At 34.4% G+C, this 22371-nt stretch overlaps 1 protein-coding gene across 1 annotated transcript in view; it reads left to right on the top strand.

Moving 5' to 3' along the window:
* LOC118205412 (vitellogenin-like) overlaps positions 1 to 22371 on the top strand; it is an 83934-nt gene that overhangs the window by 18628 nt on the left and 42935 nt on the right. Inside the window, exons 7-14 of the mRNA XM_085825955.1 lie at positions 1865 to 2004; positions 5143 to 5249; positions 8240 to 8492; positions 11206 to 11392; positions 13391 to 13774; positions 17526 to 17738; positions 17816 to 18033; positions 21944 to 22035. Of these exons, the coding sequence (XP_085682081.1) occupies positions 1865 to 2004; positions 5143 to 5249; positions 8240 to 8492; positions 11206 to 11392; positions 13391 to 13774; positions 17526 to 17738; positions 17816 to 18033; positions 21944 to 22035 (1594 nt within the window). The remainder of the gene's footprint in view (positions 1 to 1864; positions 2005 to 5142; positions 5250 to 8239; positions 8493 to 11205; positions 11393 to 13390; positions 13775 to 17525; positions 17739 to 17815; positions 18034 to 21943; positions 22036 to 22371) is intronic.

Raw genomic sequence — 22371 nt, 5'->3', positions numbered from 1 at the left:
TTATACATATGATGATCACCTTTTTTTCTATATATAAATTAGTCTCTTTTTATGAGTTATAATATTATGCGATTTACGATATAGTACATATTTGAATTTTTTTCTGAGGTTCCCTATTGTATGCATATGTCACTATGCTCGGATGGTTCGTTCTTCATCCTGTAGGAGAATTATCAATTGAACAAACATAAAATTTATTCGAATGATTCAAATCCTTGTTAGTTCATATTACGGTATGTGATCCTGTTATTGAACACAACCTTAGAATTCTCTGAGTGATTGTAGAGTCATTAGGATTTTTGAAGTAGGAAGCACGAAAAATGAGAAATGCCCTCGCCGTTACCCGAACCTGGATTTTTCGAACACGCCCCGAGTATGCTACCGTAACACCAGGAAAGGTTGCAGAAAGGAAGGAGAAAATAACTTATACGATAACGAACGAACAACGCAATTCCTCGCTACAAAGAGAAATAGTTAACATTGATATTTCATGGATGGAATCAATAACATCAGTGAAACATCGATCGAAAAATGCGCTAAAATAGATATTTCTTTTTTTTTTAGAGAAGTTCTAATGAAGGAGGCTATTGATTGATTTTTGATTTTCGAGAAATAGGGGGAAAATATGAGGGGGAAGGGGGCCAATTTCATTTTCTGCATGCTTTTAGTTCTTCGATTTAATTTTTTCGGTTGGTCAATTTTCAAACATTTCGAGATATTGGCAGAGCTAAATACTCGGAACTACATACCCAAACACTGAATACCCTTGCAAGGTATTTCTGCATTTTATAAACACACATAGCTGTAATTTAAAATCAGCAACCGATTATTTAATGATAATAATAACATTCTTAAGCGTGTTATACGTAACTGTAAACGCATTAAATATATAAATAAAGAAGAAAGTATCTGGTTGTAACGAAAGTTTTCCGACAATAAACGTTCTTAATAAAGTTAGGAAAAAAAAGTGAAAGTAGAAATTTTAGTGCGGGTAGTAACTACCCCCCAAATCTACGGTTTTCTGCCAATGTTTTAGTAGTTTTACAAAGCCTTCGTCCCAGAAACTTAGTGGCCGCGAGTCCAAAAACAGATCATCCTCAATTCGGACGTCCTGTGCAGAATGGAAGACAGTACCGGCAGGAAGTAGCTCCAGGTGTAAAAAGAAAGTAGAAGTTCGAAGGAGCGATGTCGGGGCTATATGGTGGGTGTGGCAAAAAATTCCATTCGAGTCCGAACAGGCCCGGTCCGTGAATGCACACACATGTGGTCTTGCATTATCTTGATTGAACATTACCTTTTTGAACCGGGACTCAGTTCGACGTTTTTCCTTGACAGCAGCATCAACACGGACTAGCATCTCGCTGTACACCTTACTGTCGAGAGTTTTACCTTTTTCCAGATATTAGAATTATTACTAAATTTACTACGCGGGCGAAATGAAACTACTTTGTTTAATACTTTCACTTTAAATTTCTTCGAAGATTAGTTTTAAATTGTGTTATATACTTAAAAGTAAACATGCATCCTTGTTCTCTAACTTTAGTTCATAATATTTCGTGGAACACCAGTGTTCTACGGAATACAATTTAGAAAACGTCGAACGTGTAGTCTCTGGATAATTCAGAAAACCGTCGAATGATAAACGTTGCAACTTTTTTCCGTACCAAGCGGGACAGAAAGTTCAAATTGTTCTTTCTAGGATAAACGTTTTAAAAATATCCTTAAATTGTGATTCCAATTCATTCTGGATTGTATTTATTTTAATCACAGGTAATTATTCATCTGCGTTTTCCTTAATGTATTGCATTTTGTTAATTTCTTTCTAATTTTTTCATGCAAATTTCATTGCATTATTTTGCACCAGCACTCACCCATCAGACTGAGCTTCACGCAACAGCACAATCTGGTAACAAAACCGGACGGAATCGTGGAAATCGACAGTGTCAAGACATACGAATCTCATCTGGCACACTTGTACGACCAGAAAATGCTAGTTCTTGTAAGGTAAGCTGACATTCGGTTCATTTTTCTCTGTAAGTAAAGTTAATGGAAGTATATTCATTATGTTAAATATGTGTTTGACAATTCGGAGCAAGTAACTATGAGTTACGACTGCATACAACATTGCGCCGAATGATAAGCGATGCACGGATAAGATCATCTGTAAATGTAATATCTCTCTTTCTTCACCTCCAAAGTTATCTTAACGCGTGGTAAATAAAACCCTTTTAAGAGGAAATAGCGAAGTAGAACTGTTTTGAAAGTTTTGAGGGCAAATACAAAGAAAGCAAAATTGAAATTCATTAGAATTCTTCCATGATTTTCAATACTTTTTCACAAGAAAATTTATCTCTTTGCAGGTATTATTAGTCTAGCATAGTAATCAAGCCCTTACGATTCTTAAATTCTGCTAATTTTAATTCTGTCTTAAACATTTCCACATGGCCCACCAGAAGCCGAGCGACAAAAGCAGCTGAGTACTAGTAGTTCTGTCCGGGGTTCGAGTCCCGGCATACGGACTGCCTGCATTGACCTCCAAGGGGCATCCCTCCTTTCCGTGTAGCGCATAGAGGCGGAGAACGTAATTAAAAAAAAAAAAAAAAAAAAAAACACTTTCACATATGAAACTAAACTATTCTAATTTGAACAGGGAACTTAATCTTTTGGTTGTCCTCAATTGTCTTCAACGATTGATCCTTTCACGTGTAAGAAGTATGTTAATTTTATTAACAGTTAAATTTTGAGTTAAAGTTCCTTTCCTGTCGGTTCTTAACTTCAACTCACTACTTCCGGCCAGAACGTAGTTTTAGAATCATTCTGAATACATAATGAGGAACAGCGGTATGTAACCGCGAAGTTCTACTTGCTGAGTTAGAGAGCATCAGAGTTTCTGATTAGCGCGCGTCTGCCTTTTTGGCTCTCTCTCGCAAAGCTGTTATTACGCTCGGCCGTACTCAGGCCCTTGATAGCTTCGCAGTCAATTAACTTTAAGGGGCCAACTCGGTTAGAATCTGGATAGCTTCGGCTATATCTCTTTATTTTAGATTAGTTTTAGTTTATTTCTTAGCCTCTTAAGTTCAAGCCCAAGTGTCGGCTTTTATTGTACACTCCAAGACGGAGTTCTGTTAAATCTTATTTGAATAATAAAGGGTTAGTTACCCTTCCATCTTGTTGTTTCTTGACACACGAACTTAAGCGATTATTCGCTTAGCAGTTCTTAAGATTCTTCACGTTCGACTGTAAATTAGCATTTACAAAGTGAGGAACTCTACACACGAAGCGTGTTGTAGGGTTTATCTGTAATAGGAAGCTAGAGTTAACGTCCTGCAGACCCTACTAGATAAAGAGTGAGTTATCGCTACGTCTGAAAGAGCTCAGAAAATACTAAAGAAGGCTAAAATAACCTTTTCACCTAAACATTAATATTACAGGATAGGCACAGCTTGTATTACCGGCAAAACTTTTACTACTTTTGGGTATTTAACAAACATTAACAAACAATTAAATACAAACGTTGATAGCGTAGCCTAACACTGCATATAAACACTAAGACTAAAAATGAAAGCTGGCTCAGATATCTTACCGACGCTTATTTTAAAAACATCAGCTAGTGAGATGTAAAGCCAGAATGTAACTTTTAAGCAGAGCTGGCCCGAATGGCAAGATGCGGGGTTATCAGAAGCTCTAATCTTATGATTCAAAACCCTCAGCTTAAATACACAAATCTAATTTACATTATGGTGAGGAATATGGTAATGAGAAGTTATAGTTAAATCATAATAACTGGTTAATTAACATAAGATACCTTACAATATTTCATGTTCACTTTCATAAGATAATTATCCAAGTTCTGAGAAGTACAGTTTCAGTTTTATTTAACCATACCAAAAGGGCGTAGCTTCGAGTCCAAGAAAGGATTTTACTATTAAAATTTGGTCATTTTTAGAAGTAATAGGGACCATCATACTGCTATGGTGATAGGACAGCTGGCTTGGGCCCGGTTTAGAGTTTCGGAAAAGGCATAGATATTTATGAGCGTACGGGGCTTTATGGCATGGGGCACCTAAAATACTGTTGAACTGAAAAACCTCTCGAGGTTGTGATAGAAGAAGAAGAATGGGAGACTCTAGATTTCATTCTGCTCCAGAGTGTTTAGTAATGTGAATCATAAGTAATGTCCAAAACAAATAAAAAATATAATTGCTGTGTTAAATTGCGTCATAAAAACAACTATAATATAACTCCAGGGTCGAAAATATGCAATATTATATGCAAAATTATTTATGTAAAACTGTAAAAATGTATGTATGGCTTTGCAATTTTTTGTAGAATATTTAAATGCTATCTGATCTTCTGGTCCTACCCACGGATAGGTCTAGCCTATAGCAGATGGCATTTGACAAGATGACAAATACATCGACAGACTCCTCAAGTCCTAGGGTCGATAATCAACTAGGTCGATGTTCATCATCAAAATTAGCGTTGGATTTACCCCATTCTACGACTGAAGTGTTCGGTCTATTCCCCAATGAACGCTGAATTAGCAACGTTTTAGGTCACTGAAGAAAAATTTTTATTTTTAGAATGAAAATATGAGAAAAAAACGAAATTTTACAGTTGTTTTTATGGGAGAAAAAAGAATATCAGACCTTAATTATTTTTAATGATTTCCTCAAAGTATTTAAATAAAACTTTTGAGAAAAAACATTAAAAATAATAAAAAAAAGGCTGTAAAAGCTTCAAGGGCAAGATGACAAAGCCAATTCTTTTAAAATTAGATTTAAATCATGTCATTAACTTTCAGAGACATTAATTTATTTATTTTAAAGCAGGAGTGATGAAAAATATGCAACGCCTTCGCCGGGAATCGAACCACGGACCTCTGGAATATGCGCCCAGCGTGCAGACCACCACACCACGAAGGCACGCGAAGAAGGCGGGAGAAATATCTTATAAACTCTTTCATGAACTGATGTTACCTGTTAATTTCATATAACTATATCTTCAAGTTTGACGAATGTTTATTAAGAGAAAGCATCAATTTTTTTGAAACTTTTCATAAATGTTTAATACAGCATCATTTTAGTGTAAAATAATTGAATAATTTATTAGAATTTTTAAGACCGTGTATTTATATTTCAGTTCTCTGTTGACACTGAAGCAGATAATTTCTGAAAATATTCCAGAACCAGTTGGACAGCTAGAATTCCAAGGGTTGCCCGATTTAGAGGAGGAAATCGATGAAGATGGTGCTTACTTTTAAATTTAATCTTTTCAGTAGAATTCATTTTATAATATGCCTTAACATTCATCTCTGTATGAGCCTTCCGAGATGCATTTCTAAAGAATTTAATTCTTTCATATGTATATTACACAGCTTTTTTTTCGAATTTTAGGTAGTTTTAATTACTAAATTTTTGAAGTGTGGTAAAAATTAATTAAGCAGAATTCGTAGCACGAAATACGTTTTAATGCAAAATTATTTGTAAAAATTCCTAAAAATTTATTTTTATTTTAACTACAGAAAAAAAAAAAAAAAAAAAAAAAAAAAAAAATCTTAAATTTGTATAGCTTGCCTTAATAATCGCATTACTTCTTACGTTAAATCTTTCCCCGCACTTCTGTTATTTCCTATACTGCATTAGGACATATATATTAAATAAATTAAAATAGACTGAAATCTAGCTTTAAGAGAAAAAGCACTCTCAGTTTGCAGTATTCTCTGAACTACACGCAGGTAGTACCGAGGGGTTACACCTCGGTACTGGTGAAACTCAACTGTACTGCTTATCTTTAACATTGTTGTTATGACTTGGTGGGTGTCTTTGTTTAAATTAAGTTTAAAGGCGTAGAATAATAGTGCTTTAAAATTAAATCTTTATTTTTTAAAATTTAAATCATTGGTGCTTCTCCAACCCGCACGAAAATACAGATAACACGCCTAAGAATTAAAAAAAAAAAAAAAAAAAGTGTTAAACAAGATAATACGAAGATTAAAAATTTTCTATTAAACAAGATAAATACGCCTAAGAATAAAGCGACAAGAATCAGCATAAGTTTCGTAAATTTGTAGAACTAATTTCGAAGTTTAAAATTAACCTTTTGACGGAACTGAGCTAAATCGCACTGTCATCTGTAAGATGCTCAAGGCTGTTGCCAACGACAGGCGTAAACTTGCGCACTTATTGCCACGAGGAATTTCGTGGTCTTGGGCTGACTATAGGTCAGACAAGTGAGCATTAATAACAACAACAACCACCTTCGAAATTAGCCCTGCAAATTTATGAAACCTACTCTGAATTCTATTAAAATAATATGTTTGTCATATGCTTCAAAATAACATCTACATTCAGCCAAGTTTAATTTTTATATTCCACAATGAATATAAAAGCTCATTTAAACAATTACAAATCTTAATAAACTTTATTCATTTCTAACTTTAGAAATAAAAGATAAAATAATTTTATTGATTACATACTGGAACAATATATCCCTGTTACACGGTGTGCATACTAACTCAAGTTTTATAATGTATGGATTTAGGGCAAATTTTTTAAAGCTCTTTATAACTATGGTGTAGAAAAGAAACATAGATTTATGCTCTTAAAACAAGTGCCCTGAACATACTACCTGTGTCGACAGTTACATAAATGCATTTTAGCAGTATTAATATCTTGAAAAGCGGCCTCGAGTGTGAAAATGCTAATGAATTTGTCGTATAATAAATATCCTTTTATATTTCCACATTTTGATTAACGAATTTTCAAGCGTTTAATGCAGTGATAATATATTATTGACAAAATTCAGTGTAAAAGTATTTAAAATACATCTGGATGTAATACGAATTAATCTCCTCCGCCCCCCCCCAAAAAAAATATCGAAAATTTTAGAAACAAATAAAGCAGTAGCGTTAAATCTATTACTAATTCATTGAAATATAATTGTTAATACGGACACATGTAATAAACAACATTACACGAAATGAAGTGGAATATGGATAAAACAGTTTTGTACATGTTGCAAAACATCGTATCAGCTGTGAAGAAATTTAAGAAAACGCCCAGTGTTTTTTAGTAAGGTAAACTTGGCGTATTAATGGGCACCAAAACACTTAATTGAAAATATACTACACTAAAACACTTTCCATTTCTCTGAAATTAATATATTTCAAACTTTAGAGTATGGTCTAGTGGTATGTGAAAAACCTCTAACTCCTATTGATATTGCTGTATGTACGTATAAAGAAGCTCCGCAACAAATTCTGCAATTGCCCATATTTCACTAATACTTCAGGTACTATCGGTATAACTGCCGGAAATATGGGTAGGTTGCATTATTAAAAAGATAAGAAAAACTGCCATTTCTACATTTACCTTTTCCAAATATAAATGCATTTTTAGACATATGTTTGGCAAATGATAAGAAGTAAAATTAAGCTTTTGTTGTTGAACAAATTCTGTCACAAAAATATGTCCAAGTTTTTATCTTAAATTAAAAATAATTAAATAGTGAAAATCAGATTAACTATTAAATTAACTCAAATTATTACAAAGTTAAAAAAAAGAACAACTCTTAATGAGGACTTTTACTTGTATCAGACGCTACACTCATTACAATACAAGGAGTCACCCTCTAACTCGACACATTCTTCATGGAACAACCCATAACAACCCAATGGGTATTGTTAGAGCATCAAATGAATCAATTTCACTTTAATTGTCTCGTGAAAAGAAAATATCATAACATTTTCATACTGCCCATATTACCCTTAATCTTACTTCCTATATTTGCTTTAGTGACATTATGCAATAGTTGGCATTACTGCTGTCAGAGGGAGAAAGATCGACACCACTCGCTACAGCCAACGGATAATACTGCCAACTCACATAAGATTACGGCCATTTATAGGTTTAATGTAAAATTAATTAATTTTGCGTGTTAAAGCTTAAGCAAAGTAACTAAAATATAACAGCAGCCCTAATTTGAAATATCAGGTAGTGGTAGTTACATCAGAAATGTCCATTTGCACTTCTGTTTGAACCGCGCAACAACGCAAACTAATCACATAGTCGCCATGACACATGGGCATTGCCAAAGCCACAATTCGAATGCACCAACTCAAAACCATTACGTGTAATATGAGCATTTGCTTAAATTGCCCATATCACCTTAGTGCCCATATTTTTCAAGTTTGCTCCATCCATTACGAAAAAGTAAAATTTCATTCTGTTTCCTTCAGAAATTCGAGCGGTTTGCCACCATCCAAATCCAAGTGAGAGTATTCGGATCGTTAAGAAGCTGCTGGAGGAAATATCCGATTTTGTCATCAGAGATGAGATTAAAGAACCCAAGCAGCAGAATGTGGGAGAGAAACTTGTTCTCTTACAAAAGGCAGCGGGTTTGCTTACAAAAGACCATTTGAACGTTATCCAGGACAGCCTCAAACATTACGATGATTTAATCGCTGCATCCGAGCGGGAAAAAATTAAGAGGTAATGTAAAATATTCTTCTAATACTTTATTTCGCAGCCTCTGGCAATTTTCACAAATTCTTTGGTTGTCTATATAAATCAATAGAACCTCAGACTATAAAATGTACCGTGCTGGTCTGTATAAGACATCCTCATATATAAGACGTCAAAGAAATAAGCTGATGTATAAATACTGGGGGTTGGTTCTTACCTAAATACCATACTTTAAGATAAAACTAAATACAATGCTTTTTAAACATTAAAGTAAACAAAGTTATAAATGATCTACGTTTAAACACTTCTATGTACAACTGAACAGTACAGAAACAGTTTCTCAAGGAATTTTAAATATAAAAACATTGCATTTTATTCAGGCCGATAAAGTTTATGATTGCCATTTTAAGATGTCTAAGATTCATAACAAACATATGTTAACTATAAGCATAAATGTAGCTGTATACAGCATCTTAGAATAAGGAAGTCTAGAAACATAAATATTATTAAAAAGTTTTAAAAAATTTATGCTATGAGCAATAATGTTATAATTCATACATATAGTTTTCAACAACAGTGCTGTTATTTTATTTATTGAATGGGTCATTCGAATCCTAGGAATCTTAAGAAATATTCTTGGGCCTATTTCGTCATTCCAAGCTTTCTAATCGTAACTTAAAAAGCCGTTAAACATTTCAACTGAGAACTTTGGGAAAGTTACTTTTATTGAATTCTAGTACTTTAAAAACTTGAAAAATACCTTTAAACCTTTTAACTCAAGACTTTGCAGAGGTTAGATTTATTGACTTCCAATAGAAGCATTTATTAAAAAGAATGAAAATGTTACAAATTTCAGAGGACCTAAATTGCCAACATCTCCTTCTGATGATCCCGAGTGCCATAAACTTAATTTAATTTTCTGAGGGGAATTTAGGATTCCATGCTTAGTGTTACCTGTGTAAATCTTTAAGTAGTTATCCTACCCTTCTTCTACACTTACTTCCCCACATATTAGTTTGAAAAACATTCTGAAAATGCGAAATTGTAAAGAGGTTGGTTAATTTGTTGTCGAAATATTTTTGTTAATTTATACTGAGAAAATGTACCTGAAGGTTCTAGACTTTCAGCTATGTGTTTCATTTAAAATAAATTATTTTGTTTCTTTTTAATAAGCATAAATACATTTTCTAAAAACTGTATTATTAAGTTTAATTTTCATTAAACGCAACTTTCATGTTTTGATTTGGTTAGGAACTTTCGATATTAAATAAACGTTTTTTACTACAAAACGCCTATTAGACTCGAAAGTAGATTTTGCAGCGTCCGCTGCAAATACACTGTTCTACTTTTCTGTTGCCCTTCTGCAAAATGTAAGATATTTATCTTTCATATTTAATTTCTCTGTTACTCACTAACAAACTAGGCTATTTAAAAGCAATAGATGCATATTTTAATATTACTTTTTTTTACTTTTCAATTTAATTGATTGAAATAAAAATGAATTTAATTCCTGATACATCTTATTAAAGGCTTCCGATATCTTTACAGAATGATGTTATATATTTTTTCACTTTTCAAATATACAAAAAGTATAGGAAGTTCCCATATTAGTCTAAATGTATATTCATCTAGTACCCTATGAAATGTTTCATTCCATTCCACTTGGGCCTATTGATAATCGCTAGTAATAAATCACACTAAACTATAAAAAAGCTCTTTTGGGCGATCTTTAAAATCTGAATTCCTTGAAATTTTTTTTCTTTTCTTTTTTCCCTCTTATCATTCTTAAATGAAAGATTCGGAAGTTTCAAGAAATTTTCAGGATTCAGATTTCAGGATTTTCAGGAATTTATGTTTGAGAAATTTTGGACTCATTTCATCAACAAATAATTTACGTACTTCTGTAAAAAATAAATACACTTATCAGTGAATTGAGTTAGGTTTTCTGGTATAGAAATTAGATTTTTTAGTATAAAATAAAGTACTTATTTCTGTGAAGCACTTATAAATGTTTTTGGCAAATAACGAGACCTTTTACTTCCTTTTGTTCTAAAAGTAGCTTTCACTTGCCCTTGAATTTTCTTACATACGTATGTAAGATATAATATATAACTCAAAATTATTAACATTAATTCGGCAATAGTCCTTTTTAGTCCCAATTTTAATTTGACGACCTCTCCTTTCTGTTCCAAATTGTTTATAATAATTTTTCTGAACATCCTTCTTCCAAATTAATTCGTTCATTCCTGCCTATGCAATTATTCTAGAGCTTGCTTATGCAGTCCTCCTTGCGGATGGCTCTCATCCAATCACAAAATTTAAACAAATGAATTAAGTCTTAAATATCGCTGCCACCAGTGTGCAGCCTTTTTTTTTTTCCTGCTTCGCCTTGCTACTAGCCACGAAGAGTTTGCTTTCTGCTTCCTCCTTTGTCTGAGAAGATGTAAACTGTATAAAATTGTGGGGGGCATCTCGCACAAATAAATGAGGCTTTGTGAATCTTTTTATGCGTATTAAGTCTTGCTCTATTAAAAAGATAAAGTTATGTATTCAAATCAGCCGCTAGCATCGGAAACTTTTCTTCTCCCTTCTCTCGTCTTAAGAATTCACGCACGTATCCTTTATCTCCAAACGTGTACAGATTTGAATGTAATAATTCTACACATAAATGAGAAACAGAAGAAATTAAATCGATTGCATTTATCATAATTCAATCATTTCTTTCCTATTAATTTCATAGGCAAATCTGGCTAAACATTTTACCTCTGATTGGAAGCAAGGAATCTGTAGCGTTCATTGTCCAATTAATCAAGGACAATGCGAATCCACCAAACAAAATTATCTGCTTATGGGAAGCGAAAGAAATTCTGGAAGCTCTTCCAGAAAATATTCATGAACCTGATGAAGAGATCTTTATTCAATTAAAAGTAAGTTGCCTTATATAAGTGCACAATTTAAATTTTAAAAATATTCAGCAGCTTCAAATTACTAAAATATAAATCTGCATTGCCTAATAAATATCTATTGCCTATTGCTGCCAAATGTTATAAGCATGTACGAAAACCACTATTTTCTAGTATCTACACCAGTGGTTCTAAGCCATTTGACTGACACGTACCATCTAAACAAAAACTGAACAACAACAGTACTACTACTACATTTTTCAATGATTATTTTTCATTTTCTCAATAGAAATATTTAAAAAATATTTTGCCATTTGCATAACGTATTGACTATTCATATTAAATTTGCACACATAAAAAATATTACGAGTATATTAAAAATGATTACCATTTTTACTATCAAAATTTAAGTTAAAATAATTTAATTCTAAAATTTAGTGCAAAATTTGGGCGTTCTGTCTGTCTGGACTTATTTCATTTAGTTTTAACCGTAAATTAAGGTCCACATTTAATTTTGTTCTGAATTTATTTTTCGAATAAAACATGAAAGAAAATCCTTTTTCATGCAAATAGCTTGTGTAAAAAGGCAATAAACATTTAATGGCTTTATTTGAAATGCCTTTAAAACCTTTTTTTCAGTTAAACCAAATGTTAACAAATGTATTATTTTTGAAATCTTCAGTTAGAGTTCGATCATAGGAAATGTCTATTAATTGTTCTGTTTCTTCACGAGATTTTTTTAATTTAGTAGTTAAAAATATTTTGCGTACCACCTATTTTTCTCTTGTGTACTGCCAGTTGAGAACTGCTGATCTACACAACATACGTTATTTAATGTACACATATTGAAGGAACTTGATACAAATTTGTATTTGTTGTAATATTTTGTTCAATTCTATCAATAGTTTATTTAAAATAGCAACAAAATTCAGCTGTATTTAATACAATTATATCAGCAGTTGTCGCCCATACGGTGTAGTGGTTAGGGAAGCCTACCGCGGTACAGAAGGACACGGGTTTGTAAGTGTGGTGCCGGATGGTGGCACTCTAAATATACGGCGAGCCGAAAGTCCTCTCGTGTGAATTGGTGGAAGGGAAGAGAGGTGAGAGACCCCGGATACCCCCGGGGTCCATCAAAACTGCGGGTGGCAAATAGAAGTCCAGCCTTTCTTTAGAGTAGGCTCTGACAACCATTGTTCATGTAATATGGACAAGACAACAATAACAACAACAGCAGTTTACTTAAAATAACAACATATACAAAACATGACGAAAAATTCCAAAAATTATTAACATCGAAATTATTTTTTTTTTAGTCCAAAGGGGCTTTGTTCCTGAAGGACTCATATTTTCGTTTTGCGATTTTGCGTTGGTTTACTATAAATGTCCATTTTACTTTTCAAACTGTTGCCACCCAATGTTAGAGTCCTGCATATATTTGAAGAAATTAAATAATGAAAATTCTGCATAAATGTATGTCAGACAAAATGTTAAAAAAACGCCCCTCTGGGCGTGATTTAAAACCCTTCAGATTTTTATTTATTTTTATTTTTTTATTTATTTTATTTTTATTTATTTATTTATTATATTTTTTGGCTTAGTGTAATTTTGTTAGCAATTTATTAAAAAAACATAGCGGAAAATTCATTTTCACTCTTCTTAGTGGATACAGTTTAGCAATTCCTGCTAATGATTTTGCCTCAAACATCAATTATATCTTCTTTCCCCGTTCAAGGGAGATAGAAAATACTAAGCATAATGAGTATTTTACAACGAAAAACCGCTACATTGACACAACGCAATTACGAAAAATCAGTTTATATCGCCGACCGTTTGTTTTCGGGATACATGCACAGATCAATAGTCGTTTCTTTCTCATCAATGTAGAACCTCGCCAAATCAACATGCTTATTACAGGCCGCTGTCCAAAGCCGTTACAGAAGACAGGTAACGTTTTCTTGTAGTATTTCGAAAGCTATATTTCTCTAAATAACTGGTTTTAAATCTTTTCAAAATTTTCAGGAGCTGTTGGAAATCGAACACAGTGAAAGAGATCCAGCATTCCACTTCTTCCACTCCGCTGTTCATTTGGCAGTATCTCGCGTCATTAACAGACTCAACATCAACCTTGCTGAACCTGAAGACGAAGATTCTTTGAGAGGTGATGTGCTCAGACGCGATGGGCTCAGAGGTGATGGGCTCAGAGGTGATGGGCTCAGAGGTGATGGGCTCAGAGGTGATGGGCTCAGAGGTGATAGGCTCAGAGGTGACGGGCTCAGAGGTGATGGGCTCAGAGGTGATGGGCTCAGAGGTGATGGTTTAAGATTCTTCCTTAGAGCAGCCCAACCCAGAAAGCAAAAGCAATCTTCCAATAGCCTGGAAGAAGAAATTCAAGAATTTATCAAGGTATATTTTCTGATAATTAAGGTTTTACTTTTGTCCTTATTTTTTAATGTCATTGAGATTAAAACTGCAAAATCTCAATCATCAGTACAGCAAATATTATGTACAGTTTAAATATTTTACTGTATAGCTTAAGTTTAGAAAGAAGCCAGAAAACATTCCCAATTATTTTTATACGGATCACTAGAAAGAATAGTTAATAAAAAATCCTCCCCCAAAAAATGCATCTTTAACTCACTGTTCTACAAAGATTAAAATGGAAATTTGTAGCAGATGTAGACCAAGACCAGAAATCTCTAAATTATACCTAGTTTGCTGTTCTTTTAATTAACGGGTTATTTTTATGTTAATTCTTTCCTTTTACACCTGTTTTTTCGTCCGCTGCCCAAGAATGTAGATTAGGTGGGATTTGAATAGAGAAAGGAGATGGATATTTAGAGAGAAAATTTGGCAACGCATCAGGAAAGCTGTTTATTTCGTGAGTCTTTTGACTCAACGCGAGGACGACTAGTGGTCCGCAACAAAAGATTAAATAAGTGTATATTTTAAGTATCCTTTAAGTACTTAAGGTATTTAAGTTTAGCTTTGAAATGGAACAGTTAACAATTATTTAACTTTAGGATGATGTCGTTTAAAAGATATTGCATGTAAAAATATTACTAAGTTCAAGATACTTCATTTTGATTTGCACATATTGCGCGAAGAAGGAAGTGTTACAGAAAACTTTATTTATTATTTCATTGAAATTAGTCCACAGCATGTAAACATACCTTCATCTGTACTTAGCGAGGCAAAAAAAGGATTGATCACACATTGAAAGAACTGTAAACAGAATCCGAATTCAACATTAATGAATCCTCAGACAAAAACATTCTGCTCTATCACCAATTCAAAAAAGCAATTCTTTTTCCTGTGAATAAAAATAAATTCTCCGATGATGAAATCAATTAAATTCTGAGTCATAATGTATCGGGTCAGTCCATAAGTTCGTGCGCATTAAGAGTATGCGTGGAATTCACTATGACGCATTTACTAAAACAATACAATTTTGAACCTGTTGAAATTTGTCATCGTCTGACTAACATATTATTCAGTTCATTTCCAACTTTCGTAAATATCGAACGCATTTTAGTACCCTCTGGGTACTAAAATGAATATAGATAATCAGTAAGATGAACATAGATAATCAGTACAGACGTGCTGTGCTACATTTTTTATTTTCCTGTGGTGAATCTGCCAGGTTTGCAGCGATAAAAATTAATAGTGTACATGGTGAACACACTATTAGTGTAAGGACTGCCCAGAAATGGTTTAAAAAATTTAAAGTTGGAAAAAGCAGCATTTATGATGAACCCCGTTTCAGGACGTTTTGAACTGTTAGAACCAAATCAAGCGATTAATTCAGAAGTATTTATAGTGAGCAACTTTTCGGTCTAAACTCCGAATGGATCAAAAACGCCCACGATTGATGAATATCAAGAAAGTGTTGTTTCATCGTGATAACGCTAGATCCCATACGGCTACAACAACGCTGCAAAAAATGAGTGAATTTAATTGGGAGCTTTTGCCACATACTGCTTATTCTCCAGGTATTGCCCCAAGTGATTTTCACTTATTTCATGCCTTACAAAATTTTTTTACTGGGAAAAACAATTCTAAACAGGATGTACACAATGAACTTTCAAGTTTTTTTGCATCAAAACTAGAGTTTTTCTACAGCAATGGCATAAAAAAGCTACCTGTAAGATGGCGAGATAATGGATAATCGAGATAATGTAGATAATGGAGGAAAATATATAATTGATTAAAATGTTAAATTGTGTTTTTTTTTTTATATTATTTAAAACTTTACCAAAAAATGCGCACAAATTTATGGACTGACCCAATACTTCTTACCTTCGAAACTCCATAATTTTTAATTCCTGAAGTAAAACGTATGATCACTACATGCAGCAAATCTGTTTTGATATCAGATATACAAAAGAAGGAAAGTTCGAATTTTTGATGAAATGTTTACTTTCACAAATGCAAACAATAAGAAATAGTAACAGTTAAAAATATCAAAATCACGGTCATAAGAATTAATTTTCAAAATCAGAAATGATAAATTACTTCGAAAAAATTTCTGTAGTCGTTTAAGTTATTAGCTCAGTAATATGCCGCTGATAACCCTAAATTACACACAAACCAAGTGGCAAAATCTGGTTGGCAACACTGTTTCCCAATATTACATAACTGCACCCTATAAGAGCGTAAACAATGTTGAAAGGGATTATTTTTACAATAAAACGGAAAATATATCTTTCCAATAAAACATGAAAACCGTCTTCAAGTAAAAACATTTTCTGTTGAACTCTTCCTAATTTAATCTACGTTCTTATATAAATACACTCACCAGTGGCCAAATGGTTAAGAAAGCGGAATATTTGCATTCGGACTTGGATTCACAGCTAAGCGAACGGGTTGATTATATTAATATTTTCTTGGTTTTCACTGGTGTAATGTGACTATGAACAAATTTCTCTTGCAAAGTCTATAAGGTATTTCTCCCGCCAAGAAGGCATGCCTTCGTAGTGTAGTGGTCAGCACGCTGGGCGCGTATTCCAGATGTCCATGGTTCGATTCCCAGTGAAGGCGTTGCTCATTTTTCACATCTCCTGCTTCCAAAAAATACCTAACGTCCCTACAAGCCCTCCATAGAGGCTTTCCTTCCGTTAGGCAGATAATCTTCGTATGCTGTGCTATATCCAAATAATTTAACCTAATGTAAATAATCAGTGCCTTTACTTATGCGGATTGGAATCTCTAATGCTAATTTCAGTCATAGCGGTGTGAACCAAACCAAGCAATTTCGCTAGCCTTGTAAGGATCCTAAGTTTTACTAACGTTTATTTTATTTTAAACCTGTACTATCACTTCTTATTTTCTACTTCCGTCCAGAATTAAACGCTTTAACTTATTTATGCAAATTGTCTTGCTAACGCCAAGTACTTAAGTTGTGGCTTTTTGCCAAGCGAGAGAGAGGAAGGAGTTATTGGAAGCAAGCCGCTTACCACTGTAGTTTTACGAGTTTTCACTCTGTTGTTGGTTGCCTTCAAGGCCAGAGGTTTAGCCCTCTTGATAATTGCAGACGTATCGTAGTTTTAGCAGCTCGGCGTACTACATACGTACCTTTCTTTAAATAAAGGCCAATCTTAGTGTTAAGCACTTGTATACTAATTCAAAGTTAGTTTTAGTTAGAGTTTTAGTTAGTAGTTTTTATATTCTTACGTTCAGACCACAAGTGGTTGGTCTCTGTATTCCGAAATTTCGGAAATTCCTGTAAAGGGTTTCATATACCCTTCCTGCTTGTATTGTCTACTTCACACATTCTTGAACATAGCTTGAGTAAGCTCCCTGTTCCTATTCAGGACCATTCATGTTTCCAAAGCAAGTCAAAAGAAACACTAGTCCTGAAAGCCTTAGTTAATCCGTAGTTCTTTCGCACTTCTGAAATGCAGAATATTTTGCATAATGTTCAGCCGAAATTGAAATGTGGGGGGAAAAATAATTGGGTAGAACAAACTTAACATTGAGACCTATCTGTCTGTAAAATAAAAATAATAGAATTTTTAGAACTGTTACATAATACAAGATACCTATCATTCTTCTTATCAAGTTTAATTTACTATTAAGTGCTCTGTCTTTCTGTGGAAACTTCCACACATTAATCCAGTATTCTTTTTCTTTTATTGCTTAAAACTCTTTGTTTTAGAACACTGGTGCAAAATTGCTAAATACTGATAACAAAGCCAAGAGAGTGATCTACATAGAAGCTCTGGTACGTAGTGGTCTAGTTGAGGCTCTACCCTACATTGCTCCTTTTGTCCGTGGCCGAGTTCCTATAGGCAGCCCCAAGTACATCAATTTCATTAAGTCTGTCGCTCTCTACGCTCTTCACAATATTGTCGATCAACATCCCAAAGAAGTAAGTGAAGCAGAAATTGAAATTCACAATACCTTTGTTCGTTATAAAAGCTTCACTGGTTGCTTATGTCTTTTCAGGTTCTTGATCTGGTAGTACCAGTTTTCTTTAACGAAACGGAAAACCATAAGATACGAACAGCTGCATTTGGAGTTCTTCTAAGGACCAAGCCAAGTTTGAGTCTTCTAACACTCATCGCCGATCAGTCATGGAAGGAGGAAAGCGAAGAAGTGGGAAGTTTCGTAACATCAGTTTTGGAAAGTCACGGCAACTCATCGCTCCCTCGGGATCAAGAGATGTTAGTAACTTATTTATACTCACATATAGACTTTGCTGTTTTTTAAATATTGCACGGAAAGCAAAGAGGAATTACTATTTTTCAAAGTCTACATTCTAGAAATACTTATATTATGTGGAAGTTTCAAAACTGGATCAGAGTAACGAAAATTTTCCACAACGATTCCCTTCCGGAATTTTTAAATGGCGTATTGTGAACAATTACAAATGGAACCCAGTCCATTAATCTATACAAAGACAGATGAGCTGGTCTCTTTATTATGGAGGCACCTAATAGGTGGGCCACCATCACCTTTCCTATGAAGGGACGGATGGTTACATGACCATGCCTTCTCCGGGATTTGAACCCAGGCCCTTCGGCATCGCAGTCAGCTTCCCTGACCACTATACCGACTGGGCGGCGCTTTTAAGCATCTTATTACTTCTAAAGTTGTCTCATTACTTAATTAAGCTACTTGTATCTAATTGCTTTCGTTCAGAAGTTGCGACAGCTGCTTGGTGAGTTAACACCCTTTCTTCCGTCTAAATGGCGCTAAAACCCTAAATTTCCCCCCAAAAAGTAATAAGTAAATGGTATTTCCATAGTTATAATTCCAAAATAACTTTGTACCCACTTTGTTCTCTTCTTCCAGTTCATATACTACCCTAATTGCTTGAATGCATTTCGAGATGCATGTCTGTAAAGGTATTGTGCCCTTTACCTTAAAGATATTACGGCTTTTTGACCTTATGTATGTTACCGGCAAAGTTTGAAATCCGGCATTCTATAGAATGCCTAGGCATTGTATAGAATGCCTAAAATTAACCGGCAATGTATAATACGATTCATATTTCACACATTTCCTAGGCATTCTGTAGAATGTCAAATGACAAACCGGCAAAGTATGAAGTACATTTCCGTTTTGTCGAACTACAACCTCCTTATATTTTGGAAAGCTATTCGAGAGGAATGGGATAAAATACTTCTTCCGATACTACAAAAGGCTTTATTGTCTTGGAAATTACGGTATATAAAGATAGTGAAGAATAAGTGTTATCAAACAGAATATTTAAAACATCAAAATTTTAGGTAAAGTATTTCAGCAGTTGCATTGAAAATCGTCTAAAACATTTGTGAACATCCTCTACAAATTTCAACCTTTACCAAATGTAGCAAAGTCAGACATTCACTTCTACTCGGATGAGGGTGTCTCTGGGCAAGTAGCAGCACCTGTAACCAGAATTCTACTCAGAGTAGATTTTCTCCTAATCTTGACCGTAAACCATTTGCATAAACATGGGCGAGCGTGTACGTCTACTCAGAGTAGTTTCCTTCCTCTCGGTAGAACGCTGTTTAAGACACCCGGTTGTTGCCCTACCCCGTGTAGAACAATATTTTCGAATAATGTCAACAAAAAAAATAACTAAACAAAATTCACGAACTTAGATTAAAATTAAAGATAATTAAGTTAAACAATTAAACAAGAACAATTTTTAAGAAATTAAAAAGGCATTAACGTTATAGAGAAAAAAATTAGAATAGTAAGGTAGCTAAAAGAAAGGAAAAGCTGTTAGCCTGAAAGCCGTGAAACTGGCGAGTGGCAAAAAATAACTTGGTTACCTCATAGTTTCTATTAAGTTCACATTCTATTAAGTTCTGGATGGCTTGTAGACTGGATTTCGCTTTATCTATGAAGTTTGCACTCTGCAAAAACCTGAATATTTCAAAAATTGTTTTTAAGAGTTCTCTGAACTTTGGGACCAAATATCCACGAGAGTATCTCCTCTATAGTATTGGGGGTAGATCCGGGCTTCCCTTTGACTGTATCGCTATATCTCAGTCCGCTTGGTCTTTGCACAGGCCGATGTTTTGCTTCAGAGAGCTCCGGAAAAATTTTCAAGTGACGCTTCTGGGGCTGGTAATCGCTGTGGCTTCTGTTGCTTCCTCTACTCATAACTTGCTTTGTAGACCTCACAGCCACGGAAACTACTAACATGTTCTCCACCGCAAAAAATACAGCAGGGCTTGTCCTCTGGTTTCTTGGAGAACGATTTCTGCGATGCGAGCCTCCGCACTTAACACACCTTTCTGGATTATTACACAGGTGCTGTGAATGACCGTACGACTGGCAGCGAAAGCACTGCGTTGGCCGCTTCCTAGGATTATATTTTTCGACCCAAACTTCGAAGCTAAACATGTTGTTGAGGTGAAATATCTGGTTGCCCTCGTCATTCCGCTTCAATTCGAGAAAAAATATAAGCCATTCTTTCCTTTACTCCTTTTCTGAATCTAACGAATTGCTTGACCTTAACCACAGGGAACGTTCTACGCACAAGATCGCTGTGGATCCCCTCTTCTTTCACGGATGAAGGTAAGTTCTTCAGGATACTTGTAAAAGGGTATCAGCTTGCCTCTTAATGCTTTCGCGGCATTTCTGTAGTCAGTTTCGTTCTTAACGTAAACATTTATACTCCTATTTTTCACACTAGAGTCATATACCTCCGTACAAGGCTTCTGCAAAAGTTCATACACTTCCATCCAGTCAGTAATGTCACTTGGGAAAACTAGGGGAGGGGGCGTTTCCACTGCAGTAGCCCTGCCCTCGCCGTTCTCAAGATCTCCTTCTACCAGCGTTTGGAATTTGTTCGCTTGAGTAATATCCATAGGTTCAGGAATAACTGGCTGTTTGGCTGGATTCCTGGGCTGCTTCCATTCAGTGTGAGTCATCAGCTTTCATTGTAGATTCTCCATCAGACTTCAGCTTTTTCTTCTCTTGATCGCCACCGCTTTGGGGAAGCTCCACAGCTCGCAGGTCAGTCTGATTCTGCTTCCAGTTTTCACCAAAAATTTCATTGAACTTAGTTGACTCTATTTTAGATAACAGGATTCGCAGATGTTCATCTGAAATCGTTGGCCAATTAGAAGTAGCGGGTCTTTTTTTTTTTTTTTTTTTTTTTTTTTTGGCGGTACAGGATCCAGAACACGCTTAGCCGTTTTCTTCTCTGATTTATTCGTAGCCTCCGTAAGTAGGAAATCTTCTTTTCGAAATGGGAGCGGTTGAGATTTCATTGAGATAGAAGAATTAAGTGAGTCCTTCTCACTCATGTCATTTTCACTAATAATATCCGATGTCCTATAAAAGGACATTTTGAATGCACCCGAGGGCACAGCAGCAATGAAAAAATATTTCAGTACTGTACAGGAGAACTGCACTAGCAAAAAAAATAACTGAACAGTGCTGACCGCCTACTTGACTAAGTCAGCAAAATATCAAATATCAAAGCGTATTCAAGAGCGTACTACACGTTCAGCGTCGCTGAACCAGATCTAGATTTCCTCCTAATCTTAACCGTAAACATTTACGTAGAGTATATGAGCGAGCGGGTACGTCTCGAAACAATGTATAAAGGAGATAAATCAATATAAAGCTAAATATTAACAACTTTAATCAAATATCACAACCTTAAATATTAGTTACAAAACCATTCAGCAAATTCAGGTGTCTTAATGAATAATTAAACCTGTGTATGAAGACCTGGTAGTGAAATATGAGGCAGGGAAAGAGAAATCCAAGATATAAATGCTGCTAATATTACATTTGAAATTATTCAAAACAGCCATAGATAAAAAAATAAAAGCAGTAGCATATTTAAAAACGTATAAATACAGAATACAAACAGAATAACATAAATGGAAAAAAATAATTAAGCGTTATAATGCAGTACGATTTGTTGAATCCGAGAAATAAATATATACTAATAAAGAAAAACCTGTTTTTATTAACGAAGCAAACTTGCATGTACAGTACCAAATGAAATAGGGAAAGGCACCCAACATAATTTATTTGAACTGTTCGATGTGACTTAGTTTCAAATGAGATTTTACAGCTAATTTTATTCCAGTTTCATTCACTGAGCCCGTCTTTTTTCAGAGCTGAACGAATTAAGAAGATTCTTCCTCTGGTTAAAAAATTCGACAGAGGGCAACAACACGCTAAGAAAGTGCTTCGCAGTTATTATGATAGTAAGTTCCTATTTCTTTTTATTTTTCAACGTATGAATTCATAACCATATACTTATTCTATGGTATAACTTTTCAGTTTTGCAATGAATGTATTAGTTTTAATAAAAATTTAGGAAGAGCAGATTTTTACATTTAATCATAGCTTCGAAAAGAGGCTCTTCGAGAATTTTAACATGTTTAATTCATTTATAGTATTAAAAGTACAGTTGGCGCAAGGGAGTTATTTTCACGATTATAAGCGTTGTCTTATTTGTTCAACTGTTTCCTATAAACATTTGAATTGTAGAACATTACGAGGCCTACCAGCGAAAAAGCGGTAAAGTCGCTGAACACTGG

Source organism: Stegodyphus dumicola, chromosome 10 (assembly GCF_044657685.1).
Source record: "Stegodyphus dumicola isolate Sdum_Otavi_A_Nest chromosome 10, ASM4465768v1".
In the NCBI taxonomy this organism is placed as follows: domain Eukaryota; kingdom Metazoa; phylum Arthropoda; class Arachnida; order Araneae; family Eresidae; genus Stegodyphus; species Stegodyphus dumicola.
The sequence above is the reverse complement of the archived record's forward strand: the minus strand, read 5'-3'. Positions and strand labels throughout refer to the sequence as shown.